Below are 23944 nucleotides of genomic sequence, written 5' to 3'. Positions count from 1 at the left end.
CTTTGGCTTCCAAGGGGATGACGTCAACCAAAAAGTAGTGACGTGGAAACACTGCAGAAAAATGGTATCTGTGTCCAAAGGTAACACTTCCAACACTTGGAGCACAATCATGTTACCCAATAGAAACAGTGCACGGCACAAAAGAAGAGAGAGACAACTGATAAACGCCCAATGATTCTTTTATTCTGAAGGATATATATTTATTTTGCTTGCAAGAAAGTTTTTTTTATTCTACTTTTTTTAAATCAAATAGGATTTTTTTTCACAAAAGATTTTCACTTCCAGTGTTCCAATAAATAAACCTACATTGTTCACTGGTGCATATTCTTTTCTTTTGTTTCAAAATGATACAAATATTTACAAAATAAATACTGGGGAGTGGGATAATTGGGATTTTGATCTTTGGCCAAAATCGGCGATGAAATGCGATGACAATGTGATGATAATGTGATGATAATGCGATGATAATGTGATGATAATGCGAATGAAAATACATAATAAAATGTAAGAAAACACTGTCAAGAAAAAGTACGGCTTCCCAGCCTTTCCTCTTTCCTCCCTCCTCCCGGCAGTGTTCGTAAGAGCGCACACCCACCTGTGCCCATGTGACCACGCCCCTGTACACCCGTGCAGACTAAACATAGTGCTCCTCTCCAAACTAATAACCGGTCTACCCACAGATTTTGGATACAAATTTATTTCCAAGATTATGTTGCATAATTACAGTTTTGCACAATAAATGTCCTTAAAACTACTGTATATACTATGTTTTCTTTTTTTGTTGTTGTTATTTAACAGGTTGGCTTTCCTTAGGGTCTCTGTAACTTGTTGCTAAATGTTTGAATTATCACTTATATGCCAAAGAATAAAGCGTACCGTCTTCACAAGAGGCTGCCATATATACAGTATCACAATACGGATTTTAGGCCCTATTGCCCATTCCTACAACCCCATCCCTCCACAAAAGTATAAACACAGACACAAACAAATGAAGTTCATAAAAGACAATAGTACACAAATTCCAAGCTTTGTGGACAGGGAAAAAACTCCACATTTCTGCCTGAGGCCATTAAGTGTCCCCAATCATCATCATCAGGTAATGAACAACATATCAGAAAGAGCTGTCAACACCGCACACGACAAACACACTAATACACATATACCTCTCAAAAGTGAGCACAATTATCCTTGCATAGGCTGAATTCATTCATTGGATGTCATGAGGTTGGTGTGGCCCGTGAGTGGGTACCCTTTGTGTCCTCATGCAAGCACAAGCAACACACCCTCTTTAGTTCCATTCTTATTCTTCCTCTCTATTTTTGGACGCCACATGGAGCAGCTGGACCTACTCGACAACAATAAGACATTCATGAATTTAAAAAAAACACACAAGAGCTTGGTGGTGGGCCGTGCATTGGCAGTAAACACTGATCTTTAGCGTAAAGGGATGCACACGAATCCGATGGCTCCAATCCCACTTCCTCACTAGCTGTCAATACACAACATATAATATAGCACCTCTGAAAGGCAGCGGCATCCATTTAGTGTGCCAGTGTAGATGCTTCAGAGCGCTCATGGGGGGGGGACAGTGCATATGGGTGAGTGATTATCAATATTCAATAGCTGGAATTATTGCAGTCAACACACCCTCCTTAACACCACCACTACCTCGGTTGCTTGAAGCTCCTTGCATGCTATCTAGTATCCCATTTTACGCTCTTCCACACTGGTGATCTCCGTCCATCTGTCACAACAACCTGCGGCCTTCTTTCCACATCATTTATCCAGGTGAGCGCTTGCAGCAGACAAACAACTCTCCAAGTATGCATGGGTTTACATGCCCTCATTAAAGGTGGTGCAGGATCAGCTCCTTCCTGTAAAATTACCATAGTGTTACCATCTGTTAGATAGGAGCATAAACTAGCATACGAAAACACAGGAATCTACACAACAACATGCACAAATGAAGGAAAACCATGTCAGCAAACTGCTACAGATTGAAAAATCCTTTATTATCACTAGGAGTGTCACGAGACACGACGCACGACATGATGCACCAGATTGACATTCATTTTACGGAAAGTACAATGAAAAAATATGACAAACAAACTTTTTTACTTAACCGTGTCACAAAACAATGCAGGTGGATTTTGAAATGTTTATTGTCCCACAAATTGACGCTAAATGATTATTATTGTCAACATTTGCTGAGACCAAATAAACCACTAGTGTTATGATAATATATATTCATAATATATGATAATAGTGAGATATTTCATTTAATTTGTCATCTTTCACTCTGTAAAGTTGTAGAATTGGCGTTTGTGGCATGTAGTTTCTCACAGGCAATCCGGACTGTCTGTCAATCGTTTGGAGCATTTCTGGAAATGCTGTATTAATTGTATTAAAGAGCAACATTTCTTTTGCGATGACTTTCTATGAACGCACACCATTTTGTGCTGTCTCACTGAGTGTTGACTGTCAGAACGAAGCCTCGGCTGTCAGTATTGGGTATTGCTGTCGAAGACTTGACCCCGGGTATGCAGAGAGGAGGTGGTGAAGTGCAAATAAAGGTCTCTTTATTGGACTGATGCATGTAATCACCAGAGAACAAAAAACAAAAACGACAGAGGAAAAGCAAAGTGAAAAACTAATACCAGAGCGCTCTAAACAGGTAAGTCTATTTCCTCAGGTGACGGCACCGGTCAAGTAACGAGGTCCATCAACAGTCCCAATAACAATGAAGCAGCGCCGCGCATTCAACGGCGCTGGTCTTTTAATTGCCGCTAATGAAGATTGTCCGCAGTTGTGCGGCCACCAGGCGTGGAGCGGCTGTCCCATCCACCACGCCGGAAGCACAGATCGCCAGAATAAGGGCGCAGGACAGGAAGTACTCGCCTGTCCTGCAGAACATGACATTGCATTTCGATGTGTCATTTTTTTCCCAGGTGGGAAAACTAGGTCAGGTGGATACGTTTGAGGAGAGGAAGTTCGATTTGTTGCCTTTTATTTTGCGACCATTTTCTAATAAATTTGGCATTATGGCTCGTTCCTTTTGCTGGGCTTACCTTGCCCACTATTAATATGCCCACACGGAGGCTGTGGCATTTTGCTTTGCAAGCATCTTTTTCCCTCCTAACGTTACCTTGCATTGCTCCACTCCACTCTTTTGCTGTGATAGTGTGTATGCTAGCAACAATGCGACTGTATGACTTACAAGAGATATCTAACTCTATTCGCCAATGTTCTATGAACCATGTAGGTGCTGAACCAATGCACAGAGTGAACTCCCTTCCTGCCTGGTTGGAGGCGAGAGAAGAGGAAAACAGACACGCGTGCACATGGCAATATATGGGGAAACATCATTGACTTCATTTTCTTTTATCACGTGATTGCTTTATTTATTTATTACCACGAGACAGTTTTTTTCTGTACAAGAAACCTCATCACATTTTTATCTTAATTATAACATTTTCGACCACCATGTATGTAGATAATTGAGTTCCACTGGACCAACTTTGTGGGAACACTTTAGGAAAGGTCCTTTCTGTTCACAGTGCACAAAGCGAGGTCCCTTAAAGGCTTGCTTGGAGGAGTGTGGCGTAGAATAACTTGCTAGCAGGTCCAACATCCGTGGCATCAGACCTCAAAAATGGACAAATGACAGACAGACACACTCCAAAATGTAGAAAGCCTTTTGAGTGTAAGTTGTTGAAGTATAGCTGCAAGCAGGAGCTCCTTTTACACTGCTCTTAAAAGCAGACTTCTTTTTCCCGGCTCTTTTCCCTGTCGTTGTTCTGTATGAACCGAACCAACATGGGAATATCACAACCCTCTTGTGTTGTCGCTGCATATCCTGCAATCCTGGGACCAGTTTATGAATTTTAACTTCCAACACTTACTTCTCCCGCCCTGTTGTGCTGGAAGACAAGTATTTCATACCAGACACTGTCCTGTGATAAAGTGAACACAGTTGTGGCAGCATCCCAAAAATATTTACATTTGGCACTATGTGCTTGAGCTCGCTCACAAACACAATAAAACAGGACTGGCTGTGTAGCTTGTTGTAACAACACCGTCCAGTAGATGGCAGGGTAACTCTGCATGGTCAGAGGCACTGGTGCTGGCTTAAGGAAGATGCTCCTCCATCAAACAGCAAACAACAAACAGACGGTCATCAAACAGAACGAGAGCCTTACTCACGGTGCAAACCAAAAAATAAACATCACACCACACAACAGGTATGTTAACGCACAACAACAATGAACCGCCATTCTATGTGGGTAACGACTAAGCACTAACAAACGTGCAACTTTAACTGTTATTTCCAGAGTGGCCGCAAGGCATGCTGGGTACTCCAGCATGAGCGTTATCTTTACTTCCATGGAGCCCAGGAAACATCCTGAATGTTTGTTTAATCACCTGTGCGTGCTCGAAGGCACTACCGCTGAACGAAATGAAACCAACACCCATAAGTCACGAACCCCATAAGCTGGATCACTTGTGATGGCGTAACACAAAAGTGACATTAAAAATAACACAACGTAGGGGAAACAGCTCTGATGTGCCAGTTTTGGCGGATGCCTGCGTGGAAGAGGCTAACGCGTTCTTCCATTTGAACAACTTCCACGTGCACACACAATTCACAGCTGTCCATCAACTGTTATTGATAGGCCCGGGCTTCCTGATTTCCGACGTGCGCGGCATAGCTCGTAGCTTAACAGCCTAAATCAGGCTTTTTGATTATCGGCTCCCTCGGCCTTTCGTTTCTCTCCTTCCATAGCACTCCCCCACTTCTTTGACGCCCACTGGAGGAGCGGCGAGAGAGAGAAAGCGAGGGCAAAAGAAAGCAGGCCAAATAAAGAAGACAGTTGGAATAGAAAAGAGACAGAGATCACACAAAGGCCGACCGGGAGAAAGAAAAGAGATGTATTGAGGCTATTAATGAAAAGGAGTCTGGCTCCTTAGCAGGGACAGTCAAATTGTAATAAATGGGAGAAAACGGCTATAAATGTGGCAGGCTTGGGAAAATCGCATATTTTTATTGCAAAGACCATAATGGATCAAATGTGGACTCCTCAAAACGCCAGATGGAAGACGACAGACACGCCCACTCGGCACAATCTACCTGTGCACATCATCGGTCTTAGCACTGATGCATACGGGAGTAATGCTTCCACTTTATTATCTGTGCCTCATCCGACCTTTTGTGCTATGTCACGCTAAAACAAAGAGCAGGACAAGGACAGAGCAAGATGAGCCAAAATAAACAGACAATAGCTGCTAGGGGCCAATTCATCTTATTACACTCACCATTACACAGACAAACGAGATGCTGGCTTCCAACTGATAATCTACAATGGCCAACCCTCCACCTCTCCACCCCTTGTCCTCTTTATCATTGCATTACATCACAGTGCACAGACCTCCTGCAACTGGCCCGTGCCTCCTCTCACCCTACCAGCGAAGGAAAGTAACCCGGCTAAGTAGACACAGGTGGAAGAAAGCCAGTGTCGACATAAACGGAATCGCGCCAAACCAGAGACCTAAGGAGAATGACCAATGAAGGATTTGGGATTTTTGTTTGTTGACATGGTTTTTTGTGCATATTTTATTTGGCGTCTTCTGTTCAACTCGAAATTCAACCCATCTGGCTGGCTGACTCACGCTGACATAAGCTAAATCCATACGGAAATTAGCTTAGCTTTCACATTTACTTGTGACTTTCACCATGAAAGGATATTTCAACCTATGGCAGCTTGTTGACATGGTTCTCCTCCATTTGTGCAAATTTTTTTATTCATATGATTGTGTTTTTTTGATATTTGATATGAGGTAAGCTTCTGCGCTAATTTCGATTTATGTCTTGACCACAATGACAATAAAGCTTTCCACGCAAATCTTTCCTCCGCTGACTTACAATCTAAACAAAAGAAATTAAATGTGTGCATTTTGACAGATGCTGTGGTAGAATGCAGGTTAAAACTGCCATGCTTTTATATTGAAGCTCACTTTGCACTGAACAGGAAGTCACTGTGTGTGTGCATTTTAATGTTGCGTCACTAGACAGGAGTTATGTTGCTGTTGTGGTTTCACACTGCTTAGCAATAATGATGAAGGTAACAAAACACATGTCGACATTTCATAAAAATGACCACTCTGAGTCTCAAAAGCGGCCTACCATGTACAGCAGGGGTGGCCAATAGTCGCCAAAAGTCGATTCAGTCACTGTTGTAAATTCCCTAATATACATTTATATTTAGTGCAGGCACTGTTCAGGACGGACTGCATGTTTTTTACTCCAGGCACCTTGCAGGGCAGCTAAGGGTCCTTCTTAGGACTAATGGCTCATTCGAGCCATCTGGTCAGCTGCTGTTGAAATGCGCGTATATGTTTATGTCTGTCTGCGTTGGTGATAAAAGATACCAGACAATACACCAGACGTTATAGCAATGTCATAATAATAAAACCCCATGAAACGTTCCACTGCGTCTGGCTCTCTGATCGGAGTGGCTGTGCGGATGAGGTGCTCCAGCGACTTTGCTGAAATCACATACAGTCCTAGCTCTCTGCTACAATCACATCGTGCCCTCCCCTCCCCGAGTGACCAACAGACACGCATTTTGACAACTGAACGCGACCATACGCCTCGCCACTCTCCAGGCAGGTACCCAACCCTGAGCTCAATCCCCAAAGTCTGGCTGGGGGTGCCAGCGCACGCAAACAGAGCAAAACGCACAATGAGAAAAAGCTGAAATGTTGACACCAACAACCAAAAATAACACACTTTGTCTTTAAATATGTATCACTTTTAAAAAACCTTTCTACAAAATGTTATGTATATTAATTGAGGGGTAGATCTTGCCTAGGTTCACGCCCGAGACCAGGAATCTTGGGCTCAAAAACCTCTTATGTGCAGTGGCCAGGAATTCTGAAGAAAAATCACATTGGTGCCAGCTGTTCCTGGCAGCTATCAGTCATGGGCCTTTGGAATTGTCCTAACTTCCCCCGTCCCACTCCCACGCCATACACACCCATCCCCCCAAGCTTTCCCGTAGGGGTGTGTATTGCCTATTATCTGGCGATTCGATTCGTATCGCAATTTATGGGTCACGATTCCATTGGATTTCGATATATCCTGATACTTAAGTTGCAGACTGTGTTTTAGGTTTCAATGTCGGGAGCATTGTCAGTAACCACCACAGGATTTTTTGCACTTACGCCCCAATCAGCCACAACTTCACGCAGCAAAGCCGCAATATTCTCTCCCGTGTGACTGTCATACATTGGACGTGCTTGTAACACATGAGAACGCATCTTCCACATGTCGTCCATGTGATGCGCTGTTACTGTTATGCATGACTGGGTGGCCCTGGAATTCCAGGCATCACATGTTAATGCAACTCGCTCCGCAAAATAAAGACCATCCAGCGCGTCGTTTTTTACTTCTTTGTACAATCGGGGGAAAGCAACGTGAGTGAAGTGTTGGCGGGACGGTATGGAATAACGGGGCTCTAAAGTGTTCATCACGTAACGAAAGCCATCACCTTCCACGGAGCTCAGAGGGCGCATGTCTTTGCACATATAGTAAGTCACTGAGTGTGTTGTTTTGGTGGCACGCGGCCAGCTTGAAGACATTTTGGCTAAATTAGCTTGTTCGATAATTAGTTGAAACCAGTCGCTTGTTTTCCCTTTACCTCCACTTCGCCGTGTGCACGGAGGTTCGTGGTGTTTCCGCAGTGTTTGATTCTCGCGTAACACATTTTGCAGATGGCATAGCTTTTGTCATAATCTGGGCCCCCGTCTGTGGTGCTGTAAAAGCCAAAATGAGTCTAAATTGCAGATTTATAAATGTGCTTTGGAGCTTCTCGTAATTCCCTCTCCATGTTGAAACTTTAGCTGTTTTCTAAACACCGCGAGAATATAGTGTAAAGATACCAACCTGGAATAACTCTCACGAGATGCTAGTATGGTGTGCTGCCAATGCTGCCAGCTAGTGACCGGGAGTGTAAGTGCAGGACAAAAGACGCTGCAATGAATGCAGTACCTCCAAAATACATATGAAAACATCGATTTGAACGTCTTTTGGATTGATATGAGAATCGTGCGATGTAATATCGCGATATATCGCCGAATCGATTGTTTTAAACACCCCTACTTTCTAGTAATGGCAACGCCACAGTGGACCGGGACTTGATGAGTTGGTCGACATAGACGGGCTGTCCACAAAAGCGGGGACGTGTTGTTGACATAAACGGGGCTGACTTAAACGGGTTCCACTGTACTGCTTGTCCTTATTTGGGTTATGGGTAGCCATTGCCAGTTGACTGACGTGCTACACCCTGGATTGGTCACCTGTTAATCACCGGATACATATGGACAAACAACCTTCCCCATGTATGGACAATTTAGTCTTTCTGGGGACTCTGCTGAATAAACATCTTTGCAATTCTATGATACTTCACTGGTGCCTTGGACTCCAAACCCTAAGCCAGGCAAACCCAACTGACAGCATTGTAACAATGGAGCCTATGTTTCCCATGATGCAACTCAACAACAGTATTTCATACACACGATACCCTGATTAGCTATGAGAGGGACCTACAATTCCCCAAATGTAAATGCAAATTCCCAAGTGGGAAGCAGCAGAGGACTTCACGGGAGGTGCAGCAGCTTCAGAAAAATCAAAACAAACTTTCTTTCCCCAAACCTTCTAAGCTATCGTCAGTTATGTCAAAGGCAAAATGAACTGATTAGTTCATAAATGGCAGAGTAAACAATCTCCCCAAAATACACTCCAGAAACATGATGCAATGTCTTACCTTGGTGTACACACCCCACGACAGCTCCGTCTCAATCACCATGACGACGATCCCAAACATCCCAAAGATGAGGGCGTAGTCGCTCAACCGCTTCCTCTTCTCAAACAGCGCCCTCCGATGGCCCAGTTTGTAGCCAATATTCTGGTTCTTCCGTTTGGGAGCCTTGGAAGTGCTGGCCCGAGCCCCAGTGCCCACTGTCCCGGCCCCTGTCTGCCCACCGCCCCTCCCCGGCTGCGCCCGTCGACTCTCCACCAGCGCGTGGTTCTGGTGGTAGATGGACATCTGGTTTGAGGTGGTATCGCTGATGTCATATCCTGCTCTGGGGTACGGCGAGTCTTCTTTGGATGAAATGACAATCTCGGGGGGGCTCTGGAGGGGCGGTTGATTTGTGGAGGACTGGGTCACCAAGGAGGTAGGAGGGGCTTCTCGCTGCCGGTCGTGACCCCCGGTCACCGTCGCTCCGGCAACAGCGGAAACGCCACCCTCTTTGGTCTCGCTGCTGCTGTCCGATTCAATGAGGTTCCTTCGGGAGGCGCTGAGGCGACTCAGGGGTTTCATGACCCCTCCCGTGTACTTACAGGAACTCATGGCGATCTCGGTGAAGGGGTTGCTGTCCCTGCGATGGACAAGAGGGCTGGCCTGTCTGTGCTTGCACGCCCGCTCTCTCTCCCTCTCCCTGTCCCGCTCCATGGAGGGCGAGTGGGAGGAGTAAAAGAGGGCATTGTAGATGGGAGAGTTGTCCCCACTCAGACTGTGCTGCGAGCCCAAGCAGGAGGACAGCGGGGTGCTGGTAGGGTGCAGGGCGTTAGGAATGGGCGGCGGCCCTGCCGAGGACAACTTAGGGATGGAAGCCGGAGGCAAGGTGGGCGTGGCGGCGGGAGACGGTGACGGATTGCTGCCGTTGAGGCGGCTCAAGCTGGATGCCGCCATGTGGTTCGAGTGGTTGGAACCCGGCTGGGTGCCTGGGGCCACGGGGTGGGGAATGCCGGCCAGGGGGAGGAGGAAACGCTGGTCTTCGTCCTCGCTCCCTCCGAGGAGAGCCAGGCTCAGAGAGGGGGGAGGCTCCATGGTCACAGATGGGGCCACGTACCTGTCTGGAGACCAAACAATTACAAAAGATCAGATAACATTTGTAGTGCAGGAAGACAGTGGGTGCACTGGACAATTGGAGGTCACTTTCTTTTCGATATGCCAGACAGCACATTTTTCATTAACTCTAATTCCTGTAAAGGTAGCTGGGAGACTAAATGAAAACAAACGAAAACAAGAACCTACTTTTAGGATGACATAACCAGACACCTCTTGTTATTGATCTTGTCCACCTACCTCTTGTCTCTCTGTCCCCCAGATCAAATGCGTTGGATCACTTGGCAGCAGGATGAAGACAGACCACCACACTTTCTTTTTCATGTTGTCACAGCCATGCCATCCTCTTTCTCTCTCTCTTCCCCCCCTCTCGCCCCCGTTCATGAGGCTTCCTCCACAGGTCCTCCTCGCCAACCCGCCTCTCGAGCTTTGCGCACGGCGTCCGACGCTCCCAATACCGCCTCCTCCTCCTCCTCCTCCTCCTCACTCGACGTGCTCACTCTGCGTCCTTCCCCATCCCGGGCGAGCAGTCCACGGGGCCCACAGTGACGACGCCGCCGCCGGACACGGTCGGTGGCGGATGAGGAGCCATGGCGAGGTGCGAACGAGATCCGTCAACCTGTGGCCGGCCGCGCGTTTCCCCTCCGCCAGGGACAAGAAAAAGACAACCCACCCAAAAATGTGCACCGTTGCACGTCAACGTGCACCCTGAGATTGAATGTGTGCGCTTGCACTCAATCACAGCTCTGCTTGGACGTGGATGCGCGTCTCTCACTCTCTCGTCCAACTTCTCTCCCTCCTCACCCCGCCCCCGCGGTGCCGTTCACTCCCATTGGATGGAGGCAGAGACGCGCTGAAAACAGGTGGCCTATATCTATCTGTGTGTGACAGGGGAATACGTGTCTCAAAAATCCCATAGCATTTTCGAACTACAATGAATTTGTGCACAAATATAAACCCATCATTTGCATACAGTATGACTACAAGACTATAATAGCCATATGCAAAAAATATTCCATTCAAAACATCTAAAGTCCGAATAAATTAGTTATATTTAGTAATTAACATAACAAATAATGTCAGAATAAATATACTCATAAGAAAATGCAAATACAATAACAAAATCGAACCTTTAACTGAATCTGCTCCACAATTTAAATGATTCTCCTTCGGCCCACCGCCCCACCCCTATGAATATGTTTTGGGGAAATCGGTGTTGGTGTTTTTGTGTACTCCCGCCAGCTAGCTAACAAACGGCAATCAAAACATAAAAGTCTAATGGAGGCAAGCTGCAAAAATCGACAATCTCCATGACAGACTATTCTCACAACTTTATAAGAAATGCACTCACATCGCGAAAAAATACCCACACTGGACACTTTATTAGGAACACCTGCACAATCTAATGAGTGGAATCAAATATCTACTGTAAAGTGCTACTCAAACAAAAATAAACAAAAACTTTAAAAAGCAACAACAACAGAAAAAATAGCAGTAATATTGCAAGAATAAAGCCAAAAATTAAGAGAATAAATTCATAATATTAGCATAAAGTTTAAATATTAAAGACTAAAAATGTAATTATCTGAGAAACATAAATTGTGATATATTATGAAAAACAACAGAATAAAGTTGCAATGTTAGGATGTTTACGGTGGGTAAAAGTCAAAATATTATAATAAAGACCTAATAAAATGTATGAAAAGCAAGTTGAAATATTTGTAAAAAAAAAATAATAATAATAATAAAAAATAAAAACACCATAAATGGAAAAACAATCATAAAAGCATAAGATAAAGAGAAAAGGTTCGTTCAAAGTAATATTGATAACACAAAGCTGAGATGCAGGCTGTTGTTTAAATATAAAAATACATTTCAGCATATCTACATGGGTTGCTATAAAAATAGATTTTTATTTTTCAGTATGCGGCCCTCGGTGTCAAAAGTTCGGACACCCCGGGAGATATTCATTATAATACTAAGGTGTAACAGAAAAATAATGTAAATACATTCGTAGCTTGCCACTTCTCACTCTGACTTTGGTGGCTTCATTCTATCAAGGTTTTTCCAAATAACGTACATTCATTAAAAAATCATATTGCAGTTTCTCGCTGTTTAGCGGTTGACTATGGCCTATTATCTTTTTTTTTTAAACACATTTAAGCAAATTTTACGTACTTTTGGCCTAAATTAAGCATTTTCGCTTCATCTTCACAGCTGATCATCATCATCAAACACGTTGCAGTATTTTCACAGGTTAGTGGTTATGTGTAAGATCTGTGTGTGTGTGTGAGTTTTGTCTTATTTATGTCTTACATGTCTTATTTTCTCTTATTATGTCTACTATATTGGATAAAAGGAATGTAAAGGTGACTGTAGGAGTGTTATTTATTGTCTAGAGGGCTCTAATAATGTTAAAAACTGTATTTAAAAGGTCCTAAACAGGTTTGGCTCTAATGACGAATAAACAAGAAATCCCGTATGGCTGAAATTCACTCGACGCTTTTCGGCCTGGAACTTGTTGTTGATATAAATCAATAAAATGTTAAATATTTATTATTATAGTTTGCATGGTGTAGAACTGAGAGCTGTTTGTAATATTTTTAGCTCGATGAAAGGTGAAAAATGCTAAAACCGCTGCAATTGTACATATGTGCTTTATATCATGTAAACAGCACAAGAAAAAAGGCATCTATTTGAAGAAATGAATTGAGTCCAAAATGGATATCTAAAAGTCTATAAGAGACTGATTCATTTATAATTCTACGTCTACAGAGTGTATTTCACATAATCCTGCCTAATTTGACCATTCTCCCGGCCTGTAACCTTCTTAATATGGCGGTGTTCAGTGTACGTAAGGTGCGCCCTCATCAGCTGAGCTCACACTCAAATTGGTGTGAGGAGCGGATGAGAGAACAGATCACAGGTCAGCCTGTCCGATGCCATTATGCAAGCCGACAGGCATCAATCCAGCAAATCATACCCGCACTTTTACGGGTATTAGTCACGTCAGCAATTAAAAAATGAGTCAGTCCAAAATGCTGGTTTTGAATGTCAGGCATGCATCATTTGACAGATGTTTAGGTGGGAGGATTTAGTGATAAGGCTGAGCCCACGCGGCAAGGGCGGGTTCATAATGGGAGCGTAATGGGGAGTGGTGCTCAAAGGTCAAAGGTGAAGGTTGTACCGTGTGAATAAAAGCTTGTATTTGGCTGTGATCTGGACAATGTGGCAGAGGGAGAGAAAATGATAGCATTTGTGCATTCATGTGATACTGTTTTATTCTACATCTATGCTTTCAGGTTCCAAAATGAGGGTACAAGTTGCGTCCTTTAATTTTATACCAAACAACATGAAGAATTTGTCTAGGAAAATCAAATTTTGTGACTATGTCAATGATAAGTTTATTTGTATATGCCTGGATTTCTTATGAATTTATGATTTTCACCCTAACTCTAACTATTTGCGTTTTTTCGTGAGCTGGAGCCTATCCCAGCTGACTTCGGGTGAGAGGCGGGGCACACCCTGGACTGGTCGCCAGTCAACCGCCAGACAAACAACCATTCACACGCACATTCACACCTATGGACAACTTCGAGCAGTGCTGGCCAAACTGCAGCCCGCGGGCCACATCAGGCACGCCAAGCATCTTAATCTGACCCACCAGGGATTTCCAAATTCCTTTTTTTAAACCTTTTAACATCGAAACCTTAGCTGGCCACATGACTTGCTGTGCTATTGGCAAATAGTCAGATGAAAAATGTAGCTTGCACAAAAAAAGCGTTCCAAACAAAACAACAACACACAACGCACAAAGTAACCTACCCTACTGCACCATGTGGGCATACAAACAAATAAGACAGAGGAAGCCACTGGCTTGAGGCGGGTCACGTGGAACACAGGATGGCACTTAAGGGAAGCTGGAAGTTTAAGACGGCGCCGAGCGAGATGGCATAAGAAAAAAAATTAACGACCTTGTGGTGGTTACCTGAAAGGAGCAGAGATAAGGAGGCGGTCTGATGGGTAATACTAGCCAGGAGATTTCCATCGAGCGAACGGACATTTTTGTGGTTAACGAGCTCCACAGCCGGAATAATCAGAGAGCTGACCAACCCGCAGTCAATGAAGTTCTCGTCCGCACAAAAAAATGAGTAAAGGTAAGAAAATAGCAAAACCATACAACCAGTGTCACAGCAGGGCGTGACAATCTACACGCAATACCCATACCAAAAAACACCCATATATTCCCACTGCAAGGCATGCTGGGTAGCTTGTAGTACTCTTTCTCCCAATATTGTGCCGTGTTTGTTGCATTTTTGCTTGATTGCAAAATATGTTGAGGGTGTCGTCAGAGAAGCAAACAAGGAGTTAACATATTCTTCTTGATAATATGTTAACATGTTAATATGATATATACTGTATCTTGATTGTTCATAGTTCATATTGTTGTTGTAGCTGGACTACCCAGCATGCCTTGCGGACATTTGGAAATGACAGTTTTAAGTTACGTGCTATGTTTAGCGCTTAGTTGTTGCCTATCAAAGTAGTTTATGTATGTGACGCGTTAACTTGCTGTGGATGTGTTGTGTTTTTGTTTCGTTGCACCGTGAGCAAGTATGTCGTTCTGTGGGATGCCACATATACTTAGACCGCCCCTCCGCCAATTTTTTTTAAGCCAATGTGGCCTGGGGTTCAAAGAGTTTGCCCATCCCGATTTAGAGTCTCCAATTAACCTAACGTGCACTTTATTGGAATGTGGGAGGAAGCTGGAGTACCCAGAGGGACGCACAGGGAAAACATGCAAACTCCACCAGGGATACCCAAATCTCCTCATCTCCTGACTGTACTCCTGTACGACCATCTTATTATATCATCATTATCTGAAGTAGTTCAGTGGCTACAAAGGAATTACAGGGCAACACTGATAATAAATAATAAATCTGATCGAAACGCAGTCACTGTCGGCAAGTGGGCATATCACACGTGTGCCCATGTGTGCACAGAAAAGTGCACGTAGAATAGGAACCACATGGCTTGGAAAACAACAACTTGCCAAAAGTCTTAGTTAGCAGCCTAATTGATTGGATTAAAATCCACAGTCGGGATATAAAATAAAATAAATAAATTGCCCATTGTAAATGATATGCCATGGTGGTTGTCACATGACACACTCCTGATCCATATTTTAAGACCAGTTGCAGAATTGCAAGAATGTACAATTTGCATTGTTGGATCTTAAGAAGGTTCTAAGTGGAGGTCCAAAATGCAAAAAGAAGAAATGGGAGTGAGACAAAAAATGTTTTGAGGAAGCAATTAATTGCAAACAAGCATAAAAGTGAAATAGGCTGTTCATCAGCTGATCAAACGTTTAAGATCACAGCCTTTAAAAAGCAGAGTCTCTGAAAAAAAAACAATTGTTGAGCGGCATGAGCAAGGCCTCTCGCAGCACGGCATTGCTGCTGAGGTTGGACGCAATAAGACTTCTTCAAAGATCCTGAGGGCTTTGGAACTAAAAAGTCAAGTGGTAGCCCGCAAAAAATGTCACCGGCCCTGTGCCGGTGGATCCCATTGGCTGTCTGTCAAGACATGGGACCATCCTCGGCCCAAATAAAGGTTGTTCCTGGTGCCGAGTGCAGTCCAATAACCATCAGACACCATTTGCCAGAGAAGGCTTTTAAAAAGAAAAAATATCTTTGAAGGTCTTATCTCCCTCAACGCAACGAAATGGCCTGTTGGGAATTTGCAGGAAAGCACCAAACATGAGACATTGAAAGGAAAGTTGGAACAAAGTTTTATTCTCTAAAAATGTAAGTTTACGATCCTGATGGCTTCCAACGTTACAGGCATGACAAGGGGATCCCACCTGAGATGTTTTCCACACGGCACAATGGAGGGGGCGCCATCATGATCCTTCAAGGGAACAATAGAGCCTCAGGTTGTGCAGGGGCGTCAAACGGCAGCTGGCTATGTGGAGATGTTGCAGGGGGCATCCCTCATGACTGAAGGCCCTCGTCTGTGTGGCTTTTTCAACAGGACAAGGCTACACTTCACAAAGGACGTCTTCCAGAGGAGTAAGCTCATGCTTTTGGACCATCATGCATGTTCCCCGGATCTAAATCCAATGGAGAACATTTGGGGATGGATGGCAAAGGAGGTTTACAAAAACAGACATCAATTCCAGACACTGGATGCCCTCCGTGAAGCCATCTTCACCACGTGGAGCAACATTGCCACTAGCCTCCTGGAAACACTGGCATCAAGCATGCACAAACCCATTTTTGAGGTGATTAACAAGAATGGTGCATCATTTTATTTCTAGGATTACAACTTTTATCATTTTTTAGCCATAATACAATTTTGTTTCCTGGAAAATTATGTTTTTCTTTGTTCTTATTGCATTATGACTTTTATTCGTAATATTACGACTTTAGTCATATAACCTTATTCCCGTAAGTTTGTGACCTTATTACAACTTTATTCTTATAGTATAGTTTTTCTTTTTGCATAGAATAAAAATTTTTTTCAATTTGGCTCTGTAACCCTTAACATCGTTAAGAAGGTAATCAATTGATTGCATTGATACCAGGAAATAAAGCATTGGATTTAAGCATGGCAGGTTTATATGGTTTATATGTGTGTTTTTTTTCACACTTTTAACGATAAAGACGATTCAGTGTGCCTGTCTGTGACGTCATCGCCACCAGACAACAAAACATAGCATGGCGGATGGCACAGGACAAGCCGGTGAGCGACAAATAATTAAGCCACCATTGCGATCCAGTGTGTGGAAACATTTTGGCTTTTGCAAAGAGGGAGATGTTCTAAATAAGTCGCTCGCTGTTTGTAGGATACGGCAACACGACAAATCTCTTCAACCACCTACTAATGTGCCATGGGATTTCATAGAACGCTGAAGTAGCAGCTAAACATACTGTTGAAATGTAGGTTGTACTTATTGCACCTTTATTGAAAATGTATTGAATATTGAAAATGAGAGTCGAAAAGGTTAACCTCCTGTTAATTTAACCTGAAGTGTTTGTTGCACTTTATTGAAATAAAATGTGAATGCATTTGCCATTAGTTATTGTTTACTTGTTTGTTTATAGCCAAAATTCATTTATACCTGATTCCTTTACAAAAACCAAAGAGAAGCAAGGAAACTTCACCTTCCAGTATCCAGGTATTTATTTCACAGTCACACTGGTTGAATTTTTGGCTAAAAAGTTACTGAATCGATTTAAAGTCGTATTGAACCAATATCGTCCCTGAATCGTATCGGCTGCCACAAATCATGATATGAATCAAACTGTAATTAAAGTGATTTGTTACACCCCTAAAAGGTTGCCACAGGAGTCTGCGGGGTAACACATGCATAGATCAAGAGCGTCCAAAGTTGTTTTTTATTGGCCCACATCACCATGTAGAAATAAAATCAAACAAACAAACATAAAACAACAAAGAGAGCAAAATTGCAGAATGGGAAGACAAAAAGCTGCAATGTTGATACTAATAACTAATAGTAACACGATGCTTTGTCTTGAAATATAGAACATTTTTCTTAGCCTTTTTCCAAATTTAAAAAAGTCTAAAAAAACATCAAAGTGGCCCCCTGCATCATTTCGTTTTTCAGTATGTGGCCCTCGGTGGGAAAGGTTTGGACACCCATGGCTTAGACAGAAAATAAGAAAAGATGCATGCTTGCAGAGTTGGAAAGGTTGTGGAGGACAGCACAAACAGATGCTGCTACTCACTGAGCGGGGAAGGCATCGTCCCAATAAGCACCCCCCACCCCCCAGCAAGCGTCCACTGTGTGTGGGAGAAATACGTGAAGACTAAAGTGAATAATGGAACACAATGAGCAGGCAATCAAGTGGGAACAGCTAGTTGCCATGGCGACTCTGCAGTACACAAACGAGCCTCCACCTGATCTCTTATCACTCTTCCTTTCGCTCCCCGATATTTAGACTTAAATAAGTGGGAGCAGACAGAGGAGGTGGATTCTAACGGAGTCAACATGTTAATGGAATCGGAGGACAAAAAGTGCAGCTCATTATGGCCAAGTGAGCTATTACTTTTCTTGTTAGCGTAAATGTTCCAATTAACACCTCCATTCAGTTACTTGCCCAATCTCCTGTATGCGCTACAAAAGCAAATAACTGCCAGGGTCTCTAATTAGCGGCAGGTCAAAATACATTGGCATTGACGGCTGCGGCTGAAGTAGTGGTAGCTGCATTTCAAAAATCAGGACTCTACCTCTGCATGCGCTTGTTGTTTACAATTGGCCGAGCAATTTGCTCCTTACCGCCCTTGCAACATTGGTTCTGTTGCTGCTGTGTTGTTCAATATGCATGTCTATAATTGACCATGTGCCCAAAGAGAGGTACGGTTTATTTTCCACTTTCTCATGCACCCCAAATCATTATTAAAGTAAAAAAAAAAACTTTGTTATACAGAGTTTTTACATTTTGAAAATAACTTTTTAATTATCACCTATTTTGTGGTTAAATATTGTACTGGAACATACATACGTACAAACAAACCTATTATAGAAATGAATACAATAATAGAAATGCTTTTTCTTGTTACAGTATTCCCTTTGCTCTAGTTTTCCCATTTTTGCTGGGTTTTTTAGTTTTTTTTCTTCCTAAAAATGTTCCACAGGCGATCCCTGCACTTTTGGATCTTTGGCAGGGTTCAGTGCGTGATGTCAACTCTGTAAGCAACATCGACTATTTAGCTTGTTAGCTTCCGCCATAGCGCGTGAATGATAATCATTTAAGAGATACGGGGACTGTTATTTTGATTGCAAATGCTGATCCGAAATAGGAGGGGAAGGCAGCCCTCTGATATCATGTCATATAGGAAAAAATATTAATGATCTACAGGGTGATCAATCTTGTGGCGGCAACTCCAGGACTTTTTTGGGAGGTGCACGTTCAACTTGAATCTGCAACTGCAGCAAAATGTGTACCTGGAGAGCAGGTACTTTTGCAATTGTGTTATAAGACATAATGTACGGCGATCCCTCATTTATCGGCGTTAATTGCTGATACGTGAATTTCCGTAAAGTAGGATTCCTTATTTATACATGAAATATTTTCGTAGTTAGAGCATAGAAAACTTCTACATACAATTTTTAACATTATTAGAGCCTTCTAGACATGAAATAACACCCCTATAGTCACCTTTACACTTGTATTACCCAATACAAGAGACATAATCAGAGAAAATAAGCCACTTTAGACATAAATTAAACTCCTGTTGGTGTTTGTTGCTATAAATGTGTTTCCTAGAGCAGCTGAGCGGCAGGGGAGTTTAGCCTGTGCTTTTACTAAGGATGGTTATTAGGGATTATTGTGCCTGTTGTGAGATCATTCAAGCCTACAATAAAAGCCTGTGGTTTCGGTGATCAAATCTGGTGCTTGTGTTTTTCACCCAACATTACAGTAACATTACTGACCCCTAGTGATCAGTGTAGAATACTACACATCATCACAGCATCTTTGAACGGCGTATATTTGTATTTTAGTTCATTTAGCCATTTTTATGCTTGAAAATATGTAATCCAAGCAAAAAAAAACCCAAAAATAGACGGTATTCAACTACAAACCAGTATGATTTATTGATTCATATATATATTTTTTAAATGTGATAGAGTACGGCCGCCTTATTCTTACATGTGTGTGGTATCTGGTTGTGAGACTGTGACTATAGTGAGTGATATAGTGAGTATAATGGGTGTAATTTTGGGTTGAAATGGGAAAATAGCATAAAATTCATAATAGCAAATAGCATAAAATGATGAAGGACATGAAAAGAGCACATTACTCTCCCCACCTGTTGCCCACACGTATGAACTGTACGTCATGGCACTGCAGTACATTCATTGTGGCCCTATACACTCGCTGTGCGGCATATTGATGGCTCATATTGCATGATGGCGGCTGGGTGGGCTGACCCTTCATCTACTGGCTGTCTTGATGCACATGGATCTCTGCCTATATGACAGCCTCATCTACTAGACTCAACAGCTTTATTGCTTGACTTAAATCTACACTCTCACGCTGAATATGGAGAAGTCTGGCTTTTTTTATTTTTTAATCATCAGCTCAGAGTTCCATACAGGAGTGTACCAGGGGTGCTCAACCCCCAGTTAGAATATACCTTACGCTCCATAAATTCACCAAGAAAATGCCTCAAAAGTCAGAGGTAAGCCATCCTTGTATCGGTGACTCCAGTGTGGTCTTCTTTTTCTTTGGCTTTATATACGTATGTGACCATAGGTGAGGGTAGGAACATAGCTGCACCTGTACATCGAGAGCTGAGCCGCACCACGACGGACCGCATGACTGCGGACGCTGCACCGATACGATAAGATCCCAAGATACTTGAACTCCTCCACCTGGGGCAAGACCACCCTGTTCCAGCTGAGAACTACGGCCTCAGATTTGGAGGTGGAAACCGCCCAGGACCAGATCATCCAGGAGAAACCAGATCCAACTGCACTTAGACATTTTGTCTAAGTGAACCGGTTACCGGTTTGTACAAGAACCGAATAGCACTTAGTACTGTGCCATAAACCCTGTACCAGTACACGATTGAATGCATTTTCCAAGTCCACAAAGCACATATGGACCGGTTGGGCAAACTCCCATGCACACCCCAGTACCCTCGCATGGATGTAGACCTGGTCCGGTGTTCCACAACCAGGACAAAAAGCACAATGCACCTCCTGTGGCGGCGCGCCTTTCTCTCCAGCACTCTGGAATCGACTTTCCCAGGGAGGCTGAGGAGTGTGATCCCCCTATAGTTGGAACACACCCTTCTTGAAAGGAGGGACCACCACCCCAGTCCGCCAATCCAGAGGTGTTCCCAAATGCTACACAATGTTGAAGAGCCGTGTCAACCAAGACAGACCCACAACACGCAGAGCGTTAAGGAAGGGTACACTCGAATTTACATTTTGCACTGTTGGATCTGAAGGAGGTCCTAAGTCAAGCTTCAAAATGCAAAAAGAAGAAATGGGAGTGAGACAAAACCATTTTTTGAGGAAGCAATTTATCGCAAACAAGCATTAAAGTGAAATAAGCTGTTCATCAGCTGATCAAACGTTTAAGAGCACAGCTTTTCAAATGTTATCATTATCTGTCAGGTATTCACACTGTCATGATGTCTTGATGGCAAAGGCAAAACAGTTTTCTCTCTTTTAATGCGGTGGGTAAGACATTTGAAACTTCTTCAAAGATCCTGAGGGTTATGGAACAAAAAAGGCAAGTGGTAGACCCCAAAAAAATGTCACTGGCCCTGAGCTGGAGAATCCCATTGGCTGTGCGTCAAGACACAGGATTATCCTCGGCCCAAATGAAGGTTGTTACGCCAAAATCCATCAGACGCCATCTGAGAGAGAAGGCTTTTATGAAGAAAAAAGGTCTTCAAAGACCTCGTAATCTTCAAAGCCACAAAATTGTTTGAAATTTGCAGGCACTGCAAAAACAGTCATACTTAAAAGAACAAAGTAAGAAAGAAGTAAGAAAAATGTGCTTGGCTAGAATTCCTATATCTAGAATATTTTTCTTGTGACTTTTAAGAATATAACGAGTCCTAAAATAAGCAAGTTGTTGTTAATCACATGGAAAGATTTAAGTAAAGTGTTATTATTGTAACTTGGACAACTTTTGAAGTCTCCACTTAGCCGATCATGTTTATTGTTGAAAGTGTGCAGCTGCAGTATTTATGGATCTTACAAAAAAAGCCTTCGATACAATTAATCACAATATTTTAACAACAAAATTAGAAAGGTACGGAATCAGATAATTAGTTTTGAATCGGGTTAAAAGCTGCCTAGCAAGCAGGAAGCAATTGTAAAGCTAGGAGAATACACACCTGCATCTACATCTGGTGTGGAGTACACCAGGGGTCCATATTGGGACCAAAACTGTTTAATTTGTATATCAACGACATTTGTAAAGTAACAAAGGACTTAAAGTTGGTCTTATTTGCGGATGATACCGCTGCCTTTTGTTCTGGGAAAAGCACACAAGAACTCATTAAAAAGGTCAAGGATGAAAAGGTCACATTAAAGTCATGCTTTGATAAAAACAGATTATATTTGAACTTAAGTGAAACTAAAATAATGTTATTTGAAAATAGCAGAAAGGATACGTATGACCAAATACAAATAGACGGAGTGGATATTGAAAGAGTGAAAGAAAATACATTTCTGGAGATCATAATAGATGAAAAAATGAGTTGGAGATCTCATATTAAAAATATACAACAAAGGTGGTGAGAAATACTTCAATATTGAATAAAACAAAATTTGTTCTTGATCAAAAATCACTCCACACTCTTTCCTGTTCTTTAGTATTACCATATTTAATGTATTGTGTGGAGATAATTATGTGTAATTATTGTGTGGGGTAATAATTATAAAAGCAATCTTCACTCCGTCACTGTACTGCAAAAAAGATGGGTGAGGATAATTCATAATGCCAAGTATAGAGAACATACAAACCTTTTATTTTTAAAATCACAGATATTGAAATTAGCTGATTTAGTAAATTTTGAAAACTGCTGAAATAATGCATAAAGTTAACAATAACTTGTTACCCAAAAACCTCATCCAGTATTTCTCTATAAGAGAGGAGAAATATGATCTTAGAGGAAAATTAAACTTAAAACTCTTTTATGCGAGAACTACGCTGAAAAGCCACAGCATTTCTGTATGTGGAATTAAATTATGGAACGGATTGAGCAAGGAACTCAAACAATGTACCGAGATGAGAACATTCCAAAAACAATACAAGCAGTTGATGTTTGCTAAATACAAGGCAGAAGAGTGTTGATTATTATACTTATTGTTCTGTCATGCTTGTTTTTATTTTGTATTATTTATTTATCATTACACTGATTATTATATAAAAATATGATATGGAAAGCAGGAAGTGAATAATATGTGCTGTACAAGATGTGGAATGGATGGGGGGTAGGATTAAATAAGCTTTGTTTCTTCCTACTCCTTTTGGACATGTGGAACTGTGAAATGATTCATGAGATGTATTCCATTGGAACCTTCATGTTCAAATACAATTAAACCAAACCAAACTGTTGGAATGTGGAAGGAAGCCAGAGTACACAGAGAACACCACAGGGGGGGTGTACAGGTTCCACGTAGAGGTGTTGCGATGGGTATTTGAACCCAAGTTGGCTGATCGTGGGGCCAACATACTAAGCTCTAGGTCGGTTACCTCTTTACCAGTCTGACCTTTTCAACAAGGATGAAGCAAATTACATGGACGGAACTTTTTTATTTAAAAAGAAAAAAGTGTGATTGTATCTAAAATTAACTTAATTTAGGAATACCTATTCTCTAAAAACTGTCCATTTTTTGGCATGATTTGCATGTAAATTCACTAGTTTTTAGATGTATAAACTAAATAAAAAGAGAGTAATATTTTCTTGAATCAATATTAATAATTTTACACATTTACGCATATTTTATTACTAGATTAAATATAATAAATTTTGGTACGCGCTATGAAATTTGCTGTGCAGCCTTCACATTGGACCGAAATCAGCAAATCTGAAACGGTTGCTTAAAATTGGACTTTTTTACTTTCTTGAAATGTAGTTTTTGCAATGTGTAGAAGAAAGTTTTATTCTCTGATGAGAAAAAATGTAACCTTGAAGGTCCTGATGGCTTCCACCGTTACAGACATGACAATCCATCATGATCCTTCAATGGAACAGTGGAGCTTCAGGTTGTGCAGGGGCGTCAAACGGCAGCTGGTTATGTGGAGATGTTGCAGGGGGCATCCCTCCTGACTGAAGGCCCTCGTCTGTGTGGTAATGACTGGCTTTTTCAACAGGACAACGCTGCACTTCACAAAGGACGTCTTCCAGAGGAATAAGCTCACTCTTTTGGATCATCCTGCGTGTTCCCCTCATCTAAATCCAATTAGAACACTTGGGAATGGATGGGAAGGGAAGTTGACAGAAATGGACATCAGTTGCCATGGTCAAAAAATCTTTTGATC

General features: G+C 42.3%; 1 protein-coding gene across 1 annotated transcript in view; it reads right to left on the bottom strand.

The window, feature by feature from the left end:
• The window catches only part of kcnn3 (potassium intermediate/small conductance calcium-activated channel, subfamily N, member 3), a 145147-nt gene extending 134463 nt beyond the window's left edge, over window positions 1-10684 (bottom strand). Inside the window, exons 1-2 of the mRNA XM_054780640.1 lie at window positions 10149-10684; window positions 8823-9916 (exon numbers count right to left, since the gene is read on the bottom strand). Of these exons, the coding sequence (XP_054636615.1) occupies window positions 8823-9890 (1068 nt within the window). The 5' untranslated portion in view covers window positions 9891-9916; window positions 10149-10684. The remainder of the gene's footprint in view (window positions 1-8822; window positions 9917-10148) is intronic.
• Between the last annotated feature and the right edge of the window lie 13260 nt (window positions 10685-23944).

This window comes from Dunckerocampus dactyliophorus, chromosome 7 (assembly GCF_027744805.1).
Source record: "Dunckerocampus dactyliophorus isolate RoL2022-P2 chromosome 7, RoL_Ddac_1.1, whole genome shotgun sequence".
Classification (NCBI taxonomy): domain Eukaryota; kingdom Metazoa; phylum Chordata; class Actinopteri; order Syngnathiformes; family Syngnathidae; genus Dunckerocampus; species Dunckerocampus dactyliophorus.
This window is presented reverse-complemented; position numbering and strand designations above follow the sequence as displayed.